General features: G+C 35.4%; 1 protein-coding gene across 1 annotated transcript in view; it reads right to left on the bottom strand.

The window, feature by feature from the left end:
* Positions 1 to 1728: 1728 nt before the first annotated feature.
* Positions 1729 to 21941, bottom strand: part of LOC148949259 (uncharacterized) — a 65842-nt gene continuing 45629 nt past the window's right edge. Inside the window, exons 3-4 of the mRNA XM_089092895.1 lie at positions 13096 to 13221; positions 1729 to 1966 (exon numbers count right to left, since the gene is read on the bottom strand). Coding sequence (XP_088949021.1) covers positions 1865 to 1966; positions 13096 to 13221 — 228 coding nt within the window. The 3' untranslated portion in view covers positions 1729 to 1864. The remainder of the gene's footprint in view (positions 1967 to 13095; positions 13222 to 21941) is intronic.

Here is a 21941-nt window from a genome sequence, read left to right as displayed (position 1 = left end):
TGGGTTTGATGAAAATAGGACGTGGAGGGGGGGGGGGGTCTTGTTGCCCTCTGATCACTTTTGACACTTAAAAAGTTAACTAGAACTTTCAATTTCCAACCAAGTGAGCCCTCTTTGAAATTTGATCTCTTTTTAATTTGTATGCAGGGACCCTAAAGAGGCCCAATAGCCTCTGAAGACCCCCTACCTCCAACATTTTGTGAAAAAGTAAGGCATGTGCATACAGCACAAAGCCTTACAATGGCTTTGCGCAGAACCAAGCTAAGTCCCGTATTGGGGCAAAATAAGTTATGTCTGGATTTGGTTTGAGGGCAAAATAAAGGGATCATACAGTTCCATAGTGCCTGTATCATTTCTTTTTTTTGGTGCCAAATTTTTAACAGAAAGATGGACTGTTCATATCTTTTCTGAATATAAATGAAACAGTCTTGACTGACCTTGTGATTTATGGTATCTCTATCAAAATTTGGCACTCTTGAGAATAGTAAGCAAAGATAAAAGCCTACTAATGTTAATTTCAGTTGCTATCAAGCGACTACCCATTCTGCCCAGTGTCTGACACCAAGGCAGAGTATTCTGTGGAATATTCTACCAATATCAGATGGATTGAAGTGAGGGATTAACGTCAAAATCCTGCACATAAATCAGTCCCTGTGGATACATGCCGTGCCAATCAAGGCTCAAGAAGATATTTTGAGGCACAATCTAATGTGAGAAAAATACGTTTCTTTGCTAGCACCGGTTCTGAGGATCCAGTGCCGTTTGCAGCTGATGATAAGAGAGTGGTGGGTAATTCTCTCCTCTCTTTTGAATGACCAGTGCTGCCTGCCCAAGCCGATATGAAGCAGGCATACAGGGCCCTCTGGATGGGGAGAAGCCATGGTGGACATCTTAAGACTTCTAAAGAAGGCACAAAAAAGGCATGCTCTGTCTTATAACACCGTGCCCGAGGGGGCACTAATAGCTCCGTGGTTATGAATATTACATTGTTTTCATTATATAAGCTGTTATTGTGCATCATTAACGAGAATATTGTGCGTGATTACAGGTATAAAGTTTTTTTGCTACTCCTCCACCCCCTCCCACCACTAGCCTTATTCAGAAACTAGACACGTCACACTTTAGATGAACCCTAGACTCACCAGGATTTTAGTATGTTTGACTAAATGACCAATTTCGATTCCCCTTTGACCTTCATCAATTCAAAACTTCTAGTAAAAAGGTAGAAATTCTGCTCTTTATTTCATCTGGAATTATTTTGAATCCGTATGACTGGAACACAAAAGTGACCCAAGACTCCCTAGTCTTTTTAGACTCCCTACCTCCAAAGTCTTATGAAACAGTTAGGCATACGCATGTGACACCTTCTTTGAGCTGGAATCACAAAGAATTTCCTATCATTCATGCTAGAGGCATGAAGTGCAGCATTAAACCCTCCCTTTGTCCGCTCTTCGCCAATTTCTTAAAAGATAGTCAGACACTTTGCAACTTGTTGGAAGTTGAATCATTTGGGAATTCTCAACATGTTGATTGGAAGCACGAAGAAGGCTCACGCCCCCCCCCCCGTCACCGGCAACCTCCTTAGCTACAAAATGAAAAATGAGCATACTTTTAGCTCTCATAAGATTACTAGAAATCTATGGGATAAGAAAGTGGATTCTTTTTCTTCCGTCGTGAATTTCTTGAGGTATGAGAAGGGTAATGAAGGAAAAGCAAGCCAAATTTACAGAAAACTTTTATTGCTTCAAACTGCTTTGATTATATCATGCTCGAATGTATTCTACGCTTTTTTATTTAGTCTTTCTTTTTTATATAAGCAAAATGTAAAATAAAAAAAAATATATATATATATCAGAAAAATCTTTCAGCAAGAAAGTGCTTTTTGGTCCTTGCAGCAAAGATTTTTGGCTCTTCGGAGACCTGTGTCAATCCAGTCGCTATTGCAATATGCCATGTAAAAACCAATCTGAAAAAAAGTAACTGTTCAGTTACGTACACTGACTGAATAAAGACTATGAGAATACATTCAATAGTTTACTTACATTAACTTGATGCAACTTTGTCATATGAACTCTGACTATGTATGGAACAAATATGTTCACTGATTGAATTACAGTTTTCATAGTTTGTAGATTTGTCCATACTGTTTATTCAAGAAAAAAATTAGAGAATTATAAAACCTTATTATAAGAAATACTTACATTTTGAGAGAAGCCGCAGAGTATTAGGGGTTATTTTTCGAAAGTATTTTGCAAGTATTACAGATTCGGATGCATTGGAATATTTCAATGCGCACCAGAAAGCACATACTGAAAGTATGGATTAATCTAATAGAAGATCAAATAAGCCATGTTTCAAACTGATGTTCTGTTGCTTTAAACACGAAACTCTTAATACCGACAAAATCTTCTTTGTTACTAAGAAGATTCTACTGAGACTAGTATGAAAGCGTTTCAGTATTTCAGATTGGTGCCAGTTTCTGTCAACAGAAAAAAAAATGATCTTTCTAAATAAGTGTAAAGTCCAACCAAGGCACATCTATTGGGGGATAGGAGGCAAGAGGTGAAGGAGGGGTGGGCAAATACCCCACCCGATTTTAGAAAATACCTTGTTTGTTCTTTTTGTTAAATAATCGAAATTTACTCCCCCCCCCCCACACACAAGATCTTGAAAAAAATATTAAACCCTCTTCTTACAATTTCGTGCATTGGCGTCCCAGCTCTGGCGGAACGTTATCGGTATCAATGCTTATGTCTCACTGCATATCCACAAAGAAACCCTATAGAAATAAGAAGAATTTTTGGAAGAAATTAGCTTCCAGTCCATTTACACAATCAACATTTTGACAACCTGACTGTATAAAGACTCTTTTGGTTTATGTCGCTACTTAACCATTTAGAAATGACTACTGAGTCATGTACCAGTAAAGAAGCGAGTAAAATTGCTAGCCCTCTGAAATTGAATTCCCCTGGTGCTGATTTTTGCTTTATCTGGTGTTTTTCAACACCATGAAATCTTATCTTCAAGACCTTTATGATCTGCTTTTGCTGATGACACAGTGTTAATGATACGTCCAAAGTCTATTGATGAGCATGTGGAAAAGGCTAAGGAAGCTTTGAGAAGGCTTAGAAGGTTTTCCAAATATTAATTTACAGTGTATCAACGCAGATTAGACATTCCTCATGACCTTCTGTAGAGTAGGAAGGCAGATAAAGCCTTCCTCATGACCTTCTGTAGGGTAGGGTAGTTTTTGGAAAGGGTAGGTGCCTTTCCAAAAACTAACCTGACAAGTAAATGGCCAATAAGGGAGTCATACTTACTCCCGCCATTTACCCATGCCGCAGTCATTTAAACATTTGCCTCTCAATTTCTTGGACTATCTGTCTTGGCTTTTTCTCTTTCTACAATTAGCCATGTCTTGATGCAACCTACTGCAAATTACTTGATAACTTTGAATTGAAGTTATCAAGTATTTTGCAGTAGGTTGCATCAAGACATGGCTGAGAAGCCGTGCACCAAATAAATTGTCTGTGATAATTATTGTTTTAGTGATTATGATCTGGTATGAAGGCACCATAATAATGCTATTTCTTCCAAAATTGTCAAAGGAGTTACAATACTACGAATAATGCAGCATTTTTTGCCAAAGCGAATTCTACTATCGATATATCATTCAATTATTTACCGATATACCTCGTATCTCCTATGGCTGTCTCATCTGAAGCAGCAATTTTTGCGATATTTTCAAAAGAGTGTAAATTCTGCAAAACCAGTAAGGGATAATAGGTAAATCAAACAGTTCGTGATAACGAACTGTAAGTAAGGAGTGACCCGGCTCAATGGTAACCGAAACTGTAGAAAACGGAATTTTGATACCAATAGATACATCAAAAGAATAAGAATTTAATTCTAATTTCGAATATATAAGTTTCATCAAATTTAGTCCTACCTATCAAAAGTTACGCGCCTGATAAAATTTGGCTGATTTTCGAAAAAAGGGGGAAAGACCCCCTAAAAGTTGTAGACCTTAATGAAAATCACACCATCCTATTCAGCGTATCAGAGAACCCTACGGCAGAGTTTTCAAGCTCCTATCTACAAAAATGTGGAATTTTGTATTTTTTGCCAGAAGATACATCACGGGTGCGTGTTTATTTGTTTTTTTTGTTTTTTTTTCCCAGGGGTGATCGTTTCGAACCAGTGGTCCAAGGATATCGTGGTAGGACTCATTCGAGTGGAAATTTAAAGTTCTAGTGCCCTTTTAAGTGACCAAAAAAATGGAGGGCAACTAGGCCCCCTCCAACGCTCATTTTTTTCTCAAAGTCACCCGATCAAAATTTTGAGATAGCCATTTTGTTCAGCATAGTCGAAAATCTAATAAATATGTCTTTTAGGATGACTTAATACCCCAAAGTTCCCAGGGGAAGGGCTGCAAGATATGAACTTTGCCCATTGCTTGCATTGGTATTGGTTATACATTGTATTGGTTATTGCGAAGTATACAGACATTTTCAGGAAGGATTTTTTTTCTGGTGGGGGGGGGGGGGGCCAGGGAGGAGGTGGTTACTCGGGAGAATCTTTCCATGGATGATGTTTCTTTGTGGTAAGGGATATTTCTGTGAAGGGGGCGCCGGATTTCCAAGCATTATTTAAAAAACGATCAGAAAAAAAAAAAAAAGAAAAGGTTTTTCAACTGAAAGTAAGAAGCAACATTAGAACTTAAAACGAACATAAATTATTACGTATATGAGGGGGTTCTCCCCCAAGTCAATAACTCGCTCTTTACGCTACAGTTTTTTTTAGTTCTTTCAAAAGACCTATCTATTCTAATTAAACGGCCTTTGTGATTCAGGGGTTTGTGAATAATTTTTTTTTAACTTTTAACGTAAAGAGCGTGGTATTGACTAAGGGGAGACCCCCTCATATACATAATAACATATACGTAATGAAAAAAACAATAACAAAAAAAAACAAGCGATACGGCTCAATAGTAATCGAAACTTTTAAAAACGGAATTTTGATGTCAATAAATGTATCAAAAGAATGGGCTTATAATGCTGATTCTAAATATATAAATTTTATTAAGTTTAGTATTACTCATCAAAGGCTAAGAGCCTGAGAAAATTTACCTGATTTTTTAAAGAGGGAGGAAACATCCCCTACAAGTGAAATAATTTTAATGAAAATCATACTGTCAGATTCAGCGTATCAGAAAACCCTATTACATAGGTTTCAAGCTCATATCTGCAAAAATCTGCAACTATATCTGCAACGTATTTTTTGCCAGAAGAAAAATATACGAACATAGAAGTTCGTTTCGTAAGTTAATTTGTAAATTACGTCAGAACTAAATTTAGAGACAGCCATTTAACAAAAGAAGAGTAAAACTTTTATGCAGGTTTTGTTTACTTATTCAATGATGGTGAGCCAAAATAAAAGCTGCATTAACTAAAAAACGATCAGAAATTAAATAAAAAAAACAAGTTTTCTTAACTGAAAGTAAGAAGCGACATTAAAACTTAAAACGAACATAAATTATTCCGTATATAAAAGGGGCTGTCCCCTCCTCAACGCCTCGCTCTTTACGCTGAAGTTTGACTCTTTTTGACAACTTTATTTTTTAAGACAATAAAAAACTTTAGCTTAAAGAGCGAGGCGTTGAGGAGGGGAAAATAAGGTGCACATAGTGTGTTTTATTTATACGCGTTTATTCTCAAGTATACTCTTGGGAAACTATGGGAATTTGGACATTGCGAAGGATCCATAAGAGCTTCCTCGAATTATAACATGTCACAAACAAATAGTCTTTGGTCAATTTCTGTGGCCCTTACCACTCCCCTATTCTCAACTAAATGTGCAATTTTCTTACCCCAGAGAATAATCTCTGAAAAAATTGAGCTAACCGTACCCCTTGGGCGAGACATACCCCCCTTTCCATTTTTAAGCCTAAATTGGGATAACATCCCAAAATCATAGGAGCTTATCAATAGAGATTTTCAATCCAGTCATACTTCTTTACTTTCTTTGAAAAACTTATTCTGTGGAAAAAGTTTGTTTTGATTAATTTCTGTTCGTTTTATATTGACATATAAGACTCAGTCTCTTTTAAAGTTAAACAGCCATCCAAATGGTTACAAAAACTTTAAATACCCCCTGGGCACAACTTAAAAACCTTGCCCCTAATTTCTGGGATTTGTGTCAACCCCAAAAGCCTTGTTACATGATATTTAGACTATTTTGAATGGTTATCTCAAAATTTCTATTAGATGCATTTCGGGACAATACGATGTGTGTGTGTGTATGTGTGTGGGGGGGGGGGGGGAAGCAGCCCTCCAATCACTTTTACTCTTAAAAAGTGCACTAGAGCGTCTGCCTGCCAATACAATGAGTCCCCTCCGAAGTTTATATGACCATGCTTTCTATAAAACATTATATGCCCCCCGGGCATAACTTACAACCCTTGCCCTGAGGGCTGGGAGGATTTGTTATCCTCAAAGACATAATTTCCAGACATTTCAAATACGCTGAACAAAATGGCTATCTCAAAATTTTGATTGGAAATGTTTGAGGAAATGATGGGTGGGGAGGGGGGGAATTTGCCATCTGATAACTTTCGACTAATAAGAAAGGCCATAGTCCTCTCAATTTCCAATTGAATGAGCACTTTTTGACACCGCTACGAAAAAACTTTCTATAAAAACCTTATATACCCCAAGGGCATAACTAACAACCCTTATCCTGAGGGGTATGGGGGGAGGTTGTCATCCTCAAAGACATAATTTTCAGACCTTTCAACTACGTTGAACAAAAAGGCCATATCAAAATGGTTGATCGGAAATGTTTGGGGAAATAGTGGGCGTGGGGGGGGGGGGTTGATTCTCCCTCCGATTACTTTCGACTATTAAAACAGACAATAGCCATTTCAATTTCCAATCAAATGAGCCCTTTTTGAAGTTTTTACGACAACGTTATTTATAAAAACCTTATATGCCTCCAGGGCATAATTTACAACTTTAACCCTGAACGATTTTTTTTGGGGGGGGGGGATTTGTCATACTCAGAGACACAATTTCCAGACCCTTCAACTACGCTCAACAAAATGAGTATATCAAAATGTTGATTGGAAGTGTTTGAGGACATGATGGGCGTGGGTGGGGGGGGGGATTCGCCCTCCGATTGCTTTTTACTATTAATAAGGGCACTAGCCATCTCAATTCCAAAATGAATGAGTCCTTTTTTATGTTTCTATGACAACACTTTCTGCAAAAACCTTATATCCCTCTAGGGCATAACTTACATTCCTTACCCTTAGGGCTGTGGGGGGAGGGGGGATTGTTATCATCAAAGATCTAATTTCCAGAACTTTCAACTACGTTGGAAAACAATGGCTATCTCAAAGTTTTGATTGTATGTGTTTGGGGAAATGGTGGGCGTAAGGGGGTTAGTTGCACTTCAATCACTTTCTATTATTACAAAAGGCACTAGCCCTTTCAATTTCCAATCGAATGAGCCCTTTTTGAAGTTTCTACGACAACCCTTTCTATAAAAACCTTATATGCCCCAAGGGCATAACTTACAAGTCTTGCCCTGAGGGCGGTGGGGGGGGGGGGTCATCCTCAAAGACCTAATTTCCAGAGCTTTCAACTACGTTGAAAAGAATGGCTATCTCAAATTTTGATTGGATGTGTTTGGGAAAATGGGGGGCACGAGAGGGGGGTTTGTTGCCCTCCAATCACTTTTGACTTTTAAAAAGGGCACTAGCCGTTTCATTTCCAATTGAAAGAGCCATTTTTGAAGGTTTTACGACAACACTATATATAAAAAACCTTACATGCCCCCAGGGCATAACTTACACCGTTTCCCTGAGGGGCTTGGGGGGTTTGTCATCCTTAAAGACATAATTTCCAGAACTTTCAACTACGTTGAAAAATGGCCATCTCAAAATTTTGATTGCATGTGTTTGGGGAAATGGTGAGCATAAGAGGGAGGCTAGTTGCCCTCCAATCTTTTTCGACTATTAGAAAGGGCATTAGCCCCTTCAATTGCCAATCGAATGAGCCCTTTTTGGAGTTTTTACAACACTTTCTATAGAAACCTTATATGCCCCCAGGGCATAGCTTACAACCCTTGCCCTGATGGCTCTGGGAATGGCTATCTCAAAATTTAGATTGGATGTGTTTGGGGAAAGGGTGGGTGTGAGCTGGGGATTATTTACCCTCCAATTACTTTCGACTATTAGAGAGGGCACTAGCCCTTTCAATTTCTAATTGAATGAGTTCATTTTGAAGTTTCTACGAGAACACTATCTATAAAACCTTATATGCCCCCAGGGCATAACTTACAACCCGTGCCCTGAGGGGTGTGGGGGGTTTATCATCCTCAAAGACATAATTTCCAGAACTTTCAACTACGTTGAACAAAATGGCTATCTCAAAATTTTGATTGGATGTGTTTGGGGAAATGGTGGCCGTGAGAGGGGGATTAGTTGCTCTACAATCACTTTCGACTATTAAACAGGGCACTAGCCCTTTCAATTTTCAATCAAATGAGCCCTTTTTGAAGTTTATGCGACAACGCTTTCTATAAAAACTTTATATGCCACAGTGCATAACTTACAACCCATGCCCTGAGGGATCTGAGGGGGTTATCATCCTCAAAGACCTAATTTCCAGAACTTTCAACTACGTTGAACAAAATGACTATCTCAAAATTTTGATTGGATGTATTTTGGAAAATGGTGGGCGTGAGAGGGGGGCTAGTTATCCTCCAATCACTTTCGACTATTAAAAAAGGGCACAAGCCCTTTGAATTTCCAATTGAATGAGCCCTTTTTCAAGTTTTTACGAAAACGATTTCTATTAAAACCTTATATGCCCCCAGGGCATAACTTACAACCCTTGCCCTGATGGCTGTTGGGGGATGTCCTTCTCAAAGACATAATTTCCAGATCTGTCAACTACGTTGAACAAAATGGCTATCTCAAAGTTTTGATTGGATGTGTTTTGAGATATGGTGGGCGTGGAAGAGTTGTAGTTACCTTCCAATAATTTTCGGCTATTAAAAAGGGCACAAGCCCTTCCAATTTCCAATCGAATGAGCTCTTTTCGAAGTTTCTACGACAGCTCTTTCGATACGAAGTGCCCTGGTGTTAAACCAAGAAACCCAAAAAATAAAAAATAATACATTGTGCCAACATCGTTCTTCACTTGGCAGCGCTGTTCCGCTGTCTATGCTTATTATTATTATTTTTCCCAGAGGCAGTTTATATGGAAGGGGTCGTCGCATAAACTTCGGAGGGGGTTCATTCGATTGGAAATATAAATTTCTAGTGCCATTTTTAAGACTCAAGAGTGATCGGAGGGCAACTAGCCCCCCCCCACGCCCTTTTTTTAAAAATGCATCCGATAAAAATTTCAGATAGCCATTTTGTTAAGAATATTTCAAAGATCATGCAAAAAAAACTCCGGTGTCGACACAACCCCCCAGGGCCGGGGGCGGGCGATTTACTTTATACTCTGGGAGCATATTTGGTTCTTATGGAAGAAATGCTCGTATAAACTTTGGAGAGGGCTCGTTTGATTGGAAATTGAAAGTTCTAGTTCACTTTTAAGAGTTGAAAAAGATCGGAGGGTAACCAGTCCCCCCACGCCCTTTTTTCCCAAATGCATCCGATATGAATTTTGAGATAACACTTTTGTTAAAATAGTTCGAAGTTCATACATCAAAAACTCCAGTGTCTACACAACCCTCCAGGGCCTGGGGTCAGGTGTTGTAAGTTATGCCCTGGGGCCATATATGGTTTTTATGGAAGGGATGCTCGAATGAACTTCAGAGAGGGATCATTTGATTGGAAATTTAAAGTTCGAGTTCACTTTTTAGGAGTCAAAAGAGATCCGAGGGCATCTAGCCCCCCACGCCTTTTTTTGCAAGCCCATCCGATGAAACATTTAAGATAGTCATTTCGTTAAAAATAGTGCAAAGATCGGACAAGAAAAACTCCGGTGTCAATACAACTCCCCGGGGCTCGGGGACAGGTGTTCTAAGTTATGCCCTTAGGGCATGTATGATTCTTATGAAAGGGATGCTTGTACGTATAAACTTCATAGAGGGCTCATCTGATTGGATATTGAAAGTTCTAGTTCACTTTTTAAGAGTCAAGAGATCGGAGGGCAACTAGCCCCCCTCACTACGCCCTTTTCCCCCCAAACCCATCCGCTACAAATTTTTGAGATAGCCATTTAAAAAAAAGCTAAAAAATACGATAACAAAAACTGCGGTGTCGTCACAACCCCCTAGGGCCTGGGGGTAGGGGTTGGTAATGTTGTTCTGGGGGTGTATATGGTTCTTATGAAAGGGATCCTCGTATAAATTTCAGAGAGGGCTCATTTGAGTGGAAAATGAAATTTCTAGTTCACTTTTTAAGAGTCAAAAGATATCCGAGGGCAACTAGCCCCTTCTCCCCACACACACCATTTTTCCCCAAACCCATCCGATACAAATATTGAGATAGCCATTTCGTTAAAAATAGTTCAAAGGTCAGATAAGAAAAACTCCTGTGTCGACGCAGCTCTTTAGGACCCGGGGGCAGGCGTTGTACGTATACCTCTGGGAGCATATATGATTCTTATGGAAGGGATGCTCGTAGAAACTTCGGGGAGGGCTCAATGACGCAGTAGGTTTTAGACTTTTACAGTGACAAAAGGAGCCGATACCCAAACTCTTGTTTGTAGTGATTTTCGTTCGTTTCAAGCTTGATTTGAATATTCAAATTAATTTTCACTCGTTTTAACATTTATTTATTCATTTACATTAGTATCTAGGTACTTGTCTAGAATACAGTAGTCATGCGAGAATTGAATTGCGAAAACCAGATAGGCATTACCCGGTACTTATATAAGGCGCTGTATAAACAAAGGGGTTTTTCACTCCAGGAACTATATTTAAATTTTAGTTTTTTTGGGTTTAAGGGGAATAAAAGGTATCTAGGTTTGGTTAAGGTAAGTTAGGTTACGTATTTAACATATGACATGCTTTACCCCCCCCCCCCTAATGTGCAAATACATAGGCCAAATTTGTTTCTGAACTATTATATTTTTATCCTATTTAATTTTTTTTCATTGGCATTAACGAAACTTCACTTATCGCGTGACTCATGGATTATAGACATTTACCTTCTTTATTGTATTTTTGTTTGCATGGATTGTTTATTTAATTTCTGCTCGTTTTGGGTTTCATTTATACTTCAATAGCAAATATTTTTTTCGTTTTAAGCTTGATTTGCGTATTCAATTTAAACATTACTCGCTTTAAGATTTATTAATTCATTTATATCATTACTTATTATATGTTTTTTGCTATGATTATTTATTTCATTTCTGTTCGTTTTGTATTTCATTTATTCTTTAATAGTAATTTCTGGTCGTCTTGAGTTTGAATTTTAACAGGTATTTGTATCTGCTGATCTTAAGAAATGGCCTTTACTTTTCTTTGAAAAACTTATTTTTTGGAAAGTTTTTTTTTTAATTAATTATAACTAATAAATATTTATTTATGTCATTTAATACATACATGGGCTTAGGTTAAACCCAATATCACATTGGTTATGTGTGTAAATACGTTGCACTTATGGGTTCAATGAATTTATTGTAGCAAAAAGCGACGTAGTTCAGTTTAATGCGTTTTTTTTGTATTACAATTTAAATTGGCCCGAATAGGGCACAGATTTGATGTAAAAAAAAAAAAAAAAAAAAAAAAAAAAAAAAAAAAAAAAAATTAGAGCTTTGGTAAAATAATTATGTAGCGTGTCAGTTTCAGAGGCCATAGTACTACGCAGTAGCGTATTCTTCCCTTGACATATGCGTAGTTCATACAAAATTAATTAGAGTTAACCACTGGTTTGCGCAGGGTTGCCATCACTAGTGATTTATCACTGTTTCTGGTAATTTTATGTTGCCTTAAATCAAATAATACACTAAATCAGCACATAAATCACTAGATTATTGAAGTAAATCACTAAAAAAACTAAAATCTAATGATTTTTTTTCACCGGATGGCAACCCTGTGCGTGTGACACTGCAAGCTTGACAGATAGTTATCAAACTGCAAGCCGCATCAGTTTTTAAATATTATTATTAACATATATTTTACAATATCACTTAATATAGCTTTGGGTTTATCCAATCTCACATCGGTTTTTAATTACAAAAAGGTGCTTAACCTCGCCTGCAGCTTTGGATTTTCAGACGTCAATTCTTCTTTTCGGTGAGATTGCGATCGGTCCTTTGCGGTGTGATCATCTGGCTATTTGAAATTTTGTGCTTGAACATTCGTAACTTCTGGTCACCTTTTTGTAATTACGTCCAACCATCAGACTGACCGAAGAAAAATATGGAACTGGTTATTTGTATGAATACTCGGTGCTTAGGTGCTTTATGGGCTCCAAGAATTCCTCATAGCAAAAAAATGTATTAGATTCAGTTTAATATGACTTCCATTGTGTTATATTAGAAATTGGCTTGAATAAGGCCGAGTTACTAATGAGCAAAAATCATGAGATGGCTAAAAACAGTCGTATAACCAGCCAGTTTCAGAGGGATACTTCTGTGTGATGGCGTATTTGTCTCTAAACATATCTAGAGTCCGTACAAACTAATGGCTACTAGCGGTCAACATTCAACACTTACGATGTTAAACCTCCATAGCTTTTTATGAAACTGTTAACAAGATACTTTAATAGAATAAAGCTTTGGATTTAGCTCAAATCCAATGCTATATTCAAATGGATGCATACGTGTTATACTAACCACACTCAAGAAGATTTATATAAGATTTTAGTAACAAAATTATGGAAACTACAACAGAGAATTATGTAAAGCAGGCCGCCAAGAACGCATTATATTAAATACCGAACCAACTCTATGTATTAAATATTCAATTAAAATATACCTATATAGTAGTATTGAGGCTGAACTGATTATCGTTGAGAGCAGACAGAGAAACCAGTTTTAAACAGATCAAGAACAACCGTGTGTTCGGTATATTGGTAACAGCAATAAATTTAATAATAATCATAATAGAGAAGAGAAAAATAGGTACCTGAAGCCCAGGAGGCCTGACATCTTTGGGAATAGGACCACATAGATCATCGCCAACTGTTTTCCCACTTTCGGGTCTAATTCTGCTTGGGCTATTTAAATTCCACTCGTCCAGACTTCTCTCCATCTGAAGAAAAAAGAGTTAAGAAGATGATCAAACTAGATGAGTAGGCTACCATACATGCATATATGACCCTTTTGGACAGGATTGTCTAAGGATTTGTCCAAGAACGGGCGATAATAAAAAACAAAAGAATTATGCGATGCAGAAAATTTTCTAAGAGATATAGCTTAGCAAAAACCTTGGGAACTACTCGGCTTGATTTCTATGCAGAAACACGGTAGTGTATCGTGGCATTAAATGCAAGAAGGTACATATGGCTATTTGGCAAGAATTTTGCAGGAAAGCAGAAACAATCTTTTGAAATTGTTCTTGATTATTGCTTTTTTTTCTGTTCTTAACCTCAAAGTATATTTGAAGCAGAAACAGCATATTTTAAGATGAAGGGCCTGCTAATGGGGATTTCTATTGGAAAATTATTCAACCTTGGAAAACAAGAGTAGATTTATTTATCACTCCATCTTTTCACTTTTGTTTATCCTTGATTTAAATATTCGTGGAAAGAAAAATAACGAGGAAAATAAATAAGGGTCTGACAATACGGGTCTTGAACCATCGAAAGAGTAAGCCTTTGAGTCAGATCAGTATGTGAAAGACACCATTTTCAAAACCTCAGACTCAACGAAACGCACACACTTCGACACAGAATTTTATAAGAACTGTAACTTAAAAAACAATTCGTAATAGAACCAGTTAATTTTTCATAATCCTTTACACCAGATATTCAGTTCATTAAATCAACAAAATATTCAGTAAATCAACGGTAAAAATTTTCAACAAAGAGTCGCTGTTTTTTTCTTGTCATTTACACCAGTAATTTTTGGCTCCATTCCAGTTGTTGCTCGTGATTAAATATTGGTTTATCACTATTATCCCACAGGAGGAAGTTGTTGATCAATAAAACCGCGATAAAACACTTGAAGTGGCTCTGTTTCCTAACTCCATGTTTCGTAACAAAGACCCTACAGTGTTTAAACAAAGTTGCTATATATTTAATACATCATATTTCAGAACAAGTTTCCATATGAATTCCATGACAATTAAAATTTTTTATACCCCAAAATCGGGTTCTGATGCAGCTTTACTGGCCAGCAAATCTTGCTCTCGATATTTCATTTTAAGAATAATTGTAACAACATAATATGGACAAAGTAATTTATTTTGTTGTTTATTCTTAGTTGCCAGTCCCTTGGTAAAATCTAGTGGCCAATCAGGAGATGTTTGATCATTCTTCTGAGGTAAAAGAAATATTAATTCAAGTGTTTTGGTTTTCATTTTTTATTCAGTTAGCATCCGAAACGTTAGAGCAAAGGCTGAATTTTTTTTTAGGTTTATGGACGTTGTTGGCAATTAAATTGAGAAATATGTGCAGTAAGCCCTAATTGAATTTTTGCTGTGGGTTAGAGTTTACTTTTTGTTTGATTACCAGTGCAGAAATTTCTTTCACAATTTTCACTTAGGGAGGTTTTCCGAAATAGGATTTCTACAAGTTTTGGAACTGGCATAATATAATCTAAAGGGTTTCAAATCAAGACCTTACATCAACTGGACTCTAAATATGGTTAAAATTACATTAAGAAATTCGAGGCGAGCTTGATTTCTGGTCAATGGTATCGCACTATATATAAATGGGTATTCTATAGCAGGGCTGACACTGATAATTCAACAATTCATCAAAATTCACTTACGAAAAATGCCATTATTTGAATGCATAGTTTCTAAATTAATGGATACATTAATCCTCGAATATACTATTCGAGGATTGGATACATTTCGAGGATACATTAATATTATATTCCTCTTGTAAAATCTTGAAAATCCATGGGATACATACTATTCGAGGATTGTATCCACTATCCTCGAATATACTATTCGAGGATAGTTTATGCTATGCATAACTTTTCCATGATCCCAAGCTCAGCACAGAAATTCTAATATCTATTGGGAAATCATAAGGAGTAGTTGTTCTGAGTAGAGAGGGGGGTGCTACTCGTGACAGCACACCATATATGGGCATAGAGTCCCTAGGGGAGATGGATTTCTGAGAAATTGATTGCGTAATCGATTGGGAATTTGGAACACCTGTGCTGTCAGTCATTAATCAAATTATTCCCAGGGAAGTTAATTAATGTCTGACAGGTACTGTCAACATTTCTCCAGGAATAGATCCAAGTCATTAATGTCTTTGCCTCGGAAACAACTCTTTTGATCGACCTCCAAAGGATATTTATAGCCAAAGGCCATGGAAACAATTCTCCAAGAAACATCTTAGCGATGAATTGTTTTAGCGCGGGAATCAGGTTTCATATTAATTTGAAATGCATTAGCGCAGAGATGCCAAAAACAAAAGGAACACGCTGAATTACGTTTAGGGATAATTTTGGCGAAACTGTTTTAGACAGGTTATGGAATTATTTCGACGAAACAGTTAGAGACATTTTAAAAGATGATTTTTGAAGAGATTTTGGAAGAGGATTTGAGGGTGAAACTCTGTGGTCGTTATAATACACAAGTTTCATTTGAACAGTGTTGTGAGGTCCACTACCCAAGCCCCAAAGGGTTCCGATCCCCCTACCCCAACCCCGAAGGAAGCCCCCAGTCCTCAAAGGTCCCCCGGGCTCCCAAAGGACCACCCGGCCCTCAAGGGTCCCCAGACCCCCAACGGACCCCTCGGCCCCCAAAGGGCCCCTCCCCCTTGGCCCCAAAGGGCCCCTCCCCTCCCTCTTCCACCCTATCCTCCCCCTCCTCACCGCCACCCTCCCTCCTCCTCCTCCTCCTCCTCCTCCCGTTCCCTCCCCCATTTTTTATACTTTTTTGTGCATTGAGACACAGAACGACCCCTCACCCCGACCCCTCCCCCCTCCAAAGGTTTGATTTTTCAAAGTTCATTTTGAATTTCCTTCGTTGAAATGCAAGAGTTGGAATGTTTCAGTAGTGTTTGGTTGTGGTTTACCTTGTCACAGTTACATTTTCTTGATTTTTCAGAATTTCTTTCGTTGAAATGCAAGAGTTGGAATATTTCAGTAGTGTTTGGTTGTGGTTTACCTTGTCACAGTTACATTTTCTTGATTTTTCAAAGTTCATTTTGAATTTCTTTCATTGAAATGCAAGAGTTTGAATATTTTAGTGGTGTTTGGTTTACCTTGTCAGAGTTACATTTTATTGATTTTTCAAATTTCATTTTTAATTTTTTTCTCTGAAATGCAAGATTTGTAATATTTAAGTAGTGTTTGGGTGTGGTTTACCTTTTAACAGTTAAAGTTTAATGATTTTTATATGTTCTTTTTTAATTTCTTTCGTTGAAAGGCAAGAGTTGGAATATTTCAATAGTGTTTGGTTGTAGTTTACCTTGTCACTGTTACATTCTCTTGATTTTTCAAAGTTCATTTTGTATTTATATATTTGAAATTATATTTTTTTTAAAGTTCTGTAGTTTTTTTTGTTCTTTTAAGTTTATCTGTTTAAATTTCTCTTATTATCATTTTTCTACTTTAATTTCTTTCGCTGAAATTCTAGATATTGAATATTTCAGCATTTTTTTGTTGTGGTTTACCTTGTCTCAGTTACATTTTCTTGTTTTTTCAAAGTTCATTTTGAATTTCTTTCGTTGAAATGCAAGAGTTGGAATATTTCAGTAGTGTTTGGTTGTGGTTTACCTTGTCACAGTTACATTTTCCTGATTTTTCAAAGTTCATTCCAAGTTTCTTTCGTTGAAAGGCAAGAGTTGGAATGTTTCAGTAGTGTTGGGTTGTAGTTTACCTTGTCACAGTTACATTTTCATGATTTTTCAAAGTTCATTTTTAATTTCTTTCATTGAAATGCAAGAGTTGGAATATTTCAGTTGTGTTTCGTTGTGGTTTACCGTGTCACAGTTACATTTTCTTGATTTTTCAAAGTTCATTCTGAATTTCATTCATTGAAATGCAAGAGTTGGAATATTTCAGTAGTGTTTGGTTGTGGTTTACCGTGTCACAGTTACATTTTCTGGATTTTTCAAAGTTCATTTAGAATTTATATCGTTGAAATTCAATAGTAGGACTATTTCAGGAGTTTTATTTTTTGGCTTACATTGTCAATGTTAAATATTCTGGTTCTTTCAAAGTTCATTTTGAATTTCCTTCGTTGAAATGCAAGAGTTGGAATATTTCAGTAGTGTTTGGTTGTGGTTCACCTTGTCACAGTTACATTTTCCTGATTTTTCAAAGTTCATTCCAAGTTTCTTTCGTTGAAATGCAAGAGTTGGAATATTTCAGTAGTGTTTGGTTGTGGTTTACCTTGTCACAGTTACATTTTCATGATTTTTCAAAGTTTATTTGGAATTTATTACTTTGAAATGCAAGAGTTGAAATATTTCAATAGTGTTTAGATGTGGTTTACCTTGTCACAGTTACATTTTCTTGATTTTTCAAAGTTAATTTTGAATTTCCTTCGTTGAAATGCAAGAGTTGGAATATTTTAGTAGTCTGTGGTTATGGTTTACCTTGCCACAGTTACAATTTATTTATTTTTCAAAGTTCATTTTGAATTTCTTTCGTTGAAATGCAAGAGTTGTAATAATTCAGTAGTGCGTTGCTGTAGTTTACCCTGTCACAGTTACATATTCTTGATTTTTCAATCTTCATTTTGAATTTCCTTCGTTGTATTGCAAGAGTTTTAATTTTTCAGTAGTGTTTGGTTGTGGTTTACCGTTTCACAGTTACATTTTCTTGATTTTTCAAAGTTCATTTCGAATTTCTTTCGTTGAAATTCAAGAGTTGGAATATTTCAGTAGTGTTTTGTTAGAGTTTACATTGCCACAGTAAATTTATCTTGTTTTTTCAAAGTTCAATTTGAATTTATTTCTTTGAAATGAAAGAGTTGGAATATTTCAGTAGTGTGTTGTTCTTGTTTAACGTCTCACGGTTACATTTTATAGATTTTTTTATTTTCATTTTGAATTTCTTTCTTTGAAATGCAAGAGTTGGATTATTTCAGTAGTTTGATGTTTTAGTTTCCCTTGTCAAAGTTACATTCATTTTATTTTCAAAAGTTCATCATGAATTTTTTTATTTGAAATGCAAGAGTTGGAATATTTCAGTAGTGTTTGGATGTGGTTTACCTTGTCACAGTTACATTCCCTTAATTTTTCAAAGTTCATTATGAATTTCTTTGGTTGAAATGCAAGAGTTGGAGTATTTCAGTAGTGTTTGGTTTACCTTGTCACAGTTACATTTTCTTGATTTTTAAAAGTCCATTTTGAATTTCTTTCGTTGAAATTCAAGAGCTGGAATATTTCAGTAGTGTTTGGTTGTGGTTTACCTTGTCACAGTTACATTTTCTTGATTTTTCAAAGTTCATTTTGAATTTCTTTTGTTGAAAGGCAAGAGTTAGAATATTTCAGTAGTGTGTTGTTGTTGTTTACACTGTCACAGTTAAACATTCTAGATTTTTCAAATTTCAATTTGAATTTATTTTGTTGAAATGCAAGAGTTGGCATATTTCAGTAGTGTTTGGTTTTGGTTTACCTTGTCACAGTTACATTTTCTTAATTTTTCAAAGTTCATTTCGAATTTCTTTCTTTGAAATGCAAGAGATGGAATATTTCAGTTGTGTTTGGATATGTTTTACCTTGTCACAGTTACATTTTATTGATTTTTCAAAGTTAATTTTGAATTTCTTTCGTTGAAATGAAAGAGTTGCAATATTTCAGTAGTGTTTGTTCGTGGTTTACCATGTCGCATTTACATTTTCTTGATTTTTTAAATTTAATTTGAATTTATTTCATTTATAATCAAGAGTTGGAATATTTAAGTAGTGTCTGGTTGTGGTTTACCTTGACACACTTACATTTTATTGATTTTTCAAAGTTCATTTAGAATTTCTTTCGTTGAAATGCAAGAGTTGGAAGATTTTAGTAATGTTTGGTTGTGGTTTACCTTGTCACAGTTACATTTTCTTGATTTTTCAAAGTTCATTTTGAATTTCTTTCGTTGAAATGCAAGAGTTTGAATATTTCAGTTTTGTTTGCTAGTGCTTCACATTGTCACTGTTACATTTTCCTTATTTTTCAATGCTCATTTCGAATTTCTTTCGTTGAAATGCAGGAGATGGACTATATAAGTAGTGTTTGGAGGTGGTTTACATTATCACAGTTACATTCTATGGAATTTTCACAGTACATAATGTATGTCTTTCATTGAAATGCAAGATATGATCTAATTAATTTGTGTGTGGTTTTGGTGTACTGTCTCAAAGTTAAATACTCTTTATTTTTCAATTATCAAATCGAATATATTTCGATTATATTAATTTGACGGTCTACGTCAAGATTATGAGTGTTTGGTTTACGTTGTCACAGTTACATTTTCCTGATTTTTCAAAGTTCCTTTTGAATTTCTTTCTTTGAAATGCAAGAGTTGGAATATTTCAGTAGTGTTTGGTTGTGGTTTACCGTGTCACAGTTACATTTTCTTGATTTTTCAAAGTTCATTTCGAATTTCTTTCATTGAAATGCAAGAGTTGGAATATTCTAGTAGTGTTTGGTTGTGGTTTACCTTGTCACAGTTACATTTTCTTGATTTTTCAAAGTTCATTTTGAATTTCTTTCGTTGAAATGCAAGAGTTTGAATATTTCAGTAGTGTGTTGTTGTAGTTTACCCTGTCACAGTTACAGTCACTTAATTTTTCAAAGTTCATTTTGAATTTCTTTCGTTGAAATGTAAGAGTTGGAATATTTCAGTAGTGTGATGTTGTAGTTTATCCTGTCACAGTTACAGTCTCTTAATTTTTCATAGTTCATTTTGAATTTCTTCCGTTGAAATGCAAGAGTTGGACTATTTCAGTTGTGTTTCGTTGTGGTTTACCTTGTCACAGTTACATTTTCTTGATTTTTCAAAGTTCATTTTGAATTTATATCGTTGAAATGAAAGAGTTGGAATATTTCTGTTGTGTTTTGTTGTGGTTTACCGTGTCACAGTTACATTTTCCTGATTTTTAAAAGTTCTTTTTGAATTTCTTTCATTGAAATGCAAGAGTTGGAATATTTCAGTAGTGTTTCGTTGCGGTTGAACTTGTCAGACTTACATTATCTTGATTTTTCAAAGTTAAGTTTTAATTTATTTCTTTGAAATGCAAGAGTTGGAATATTTCAGTTTTGTTTGGTTGTGGTTTACCTTGTCACATTTACATTTTATGGATTTTTCAAAGTTCATTTTGAATTTCTTTACTTGAAATGTAATAGCTGTAATATTTCATACGTGTTTGGTTGTGGTTTTCCTTATCACACTTACATTATAATTATTCTTAAAAGTTAATTTTTAATTTATTTCGTTGAAATGAAAAAGTTAATATATTTCAGTTTTGTTTCGTTGTTATTGAACTTGTAAGAGTTAAATTTTATGGATTTTTCATAGTTCATTTTGAACTTCTTTCGTTGAAATGCAAGAGTTGGAATATTTCAGTAGTGTTTGGTAGTGGTTTACCTTGTCACAGTTACATTTTCTTGAATTTTCAAATTTCATTTTAAATTTTTTTCATTGAAATGCAAGAGTTTAAATATTCCAGAAGTGTCTTGTTGTTGTTTAAATTGTTAAAGTTACATTTTATAGATTTTTCAAATTTAATTTCGAATTTATTTCGTTGAAATGCAAGAGTTGGAATATTTCAGTAGTGTTTGTTTATTGATTACCGTGTCAAATTAACAATTTCCTATTTTTCCAAAGCTTATTTTGAATTTCTTTCCTCGAAAAGCAAGAGTTGGACTATTTCACTAGCGTTTGGTTATGGTTTACCTTGTCACAGTTACAGATTACTTATTGTTCAGAGTTGATTTTGAATTTTTTTCGTTGAAATGCAAGAGTCGGAATATTTCAGTAGTGTTTGGTTGTGGTTTACCTTGTCAGAGTTACATTTCCTCGATTTTTAAAACTTAATTTGAATTTCTTTCGTTGAACATCATAATTTGTAACATTTAAGTTTTGTTGCGTAGTGTTTTAAAGTTTGACACTTACTTTATACTTGTTTTTCAAAGTTCATCTGAATTTCTTTCCTTGAAATGTAAGAGTTGGAATATTTCAGTAGTGTTTGCTTGTGGTTTACCTTGTCACAGTTACATTTTCTTGATTTTTCAAAGTTCATCTGAATTTCATTCCTTGAAATGTAAGAGTTGGAATATTTCAGTAGTGTTTGGCTGTGGTTTACCTTATCAGACTTACATTCTCTTGATTTTTCAAAGATTATTTTGAATTTATTTTGTTGAAATGCAAGAGTTGGAATATTTCAGTTGTTTTTCGTTGTGATTTAGCTTGTAAAAGTTACATTTTCTTGATTTTTCAAAGTTAATTTTGAAATTCTTTCGTTGAAATAAAAGAGTTTGAATATTTCAGATGTGTTTATTAATGGTTGAACTCTTAACTCTTTATTACTACTGAATTTTCAAAGTTTTTCTCCAACATCAATAGCTGAAAAGTAATATTTTAAATATTTCAGTAGGGTTCAGTTGTGGTTTACATTGTCAGAGTTGTATTCTCCTAATTTTTCTAAATTCATTTAGGATTTCTGTCGTTGAAATGCAAGAGTTGGAATATTTCAGTTGTGTATCGTCGTGGTTTACCCTGTCACAGTTACATTTTCTTGATTTTTCAAAGTTCATTTCGAATTTCTTTCGTTGAAATGCAAGAGTTGGAATATTTCAGTAGCGTTTCGTTGTGGTTTACCGTGTCACACTTACATTCTCTTGATTTTTCAAA

This window comes from Artemia sp. Qi Xiang Cuo, chromosome 8, assembly GCF_049724085.1.
Source record: "Artemia sp. Qi Xiang Cuo chromosome 8, ASM4972408v1, whole genome shotgun sequence".
Taxonomy (NCBI): domain Eukaryota; kingdom Metazoa; phylum Arthropoda; class Branchiopoda; order Anostraca; family Artemiidae; genus Artemia; species Artemia sp. Qi Xiang Cuo.
This window is presented reverse-complemented; position numbering and strand designations above follow the sequence as displayed.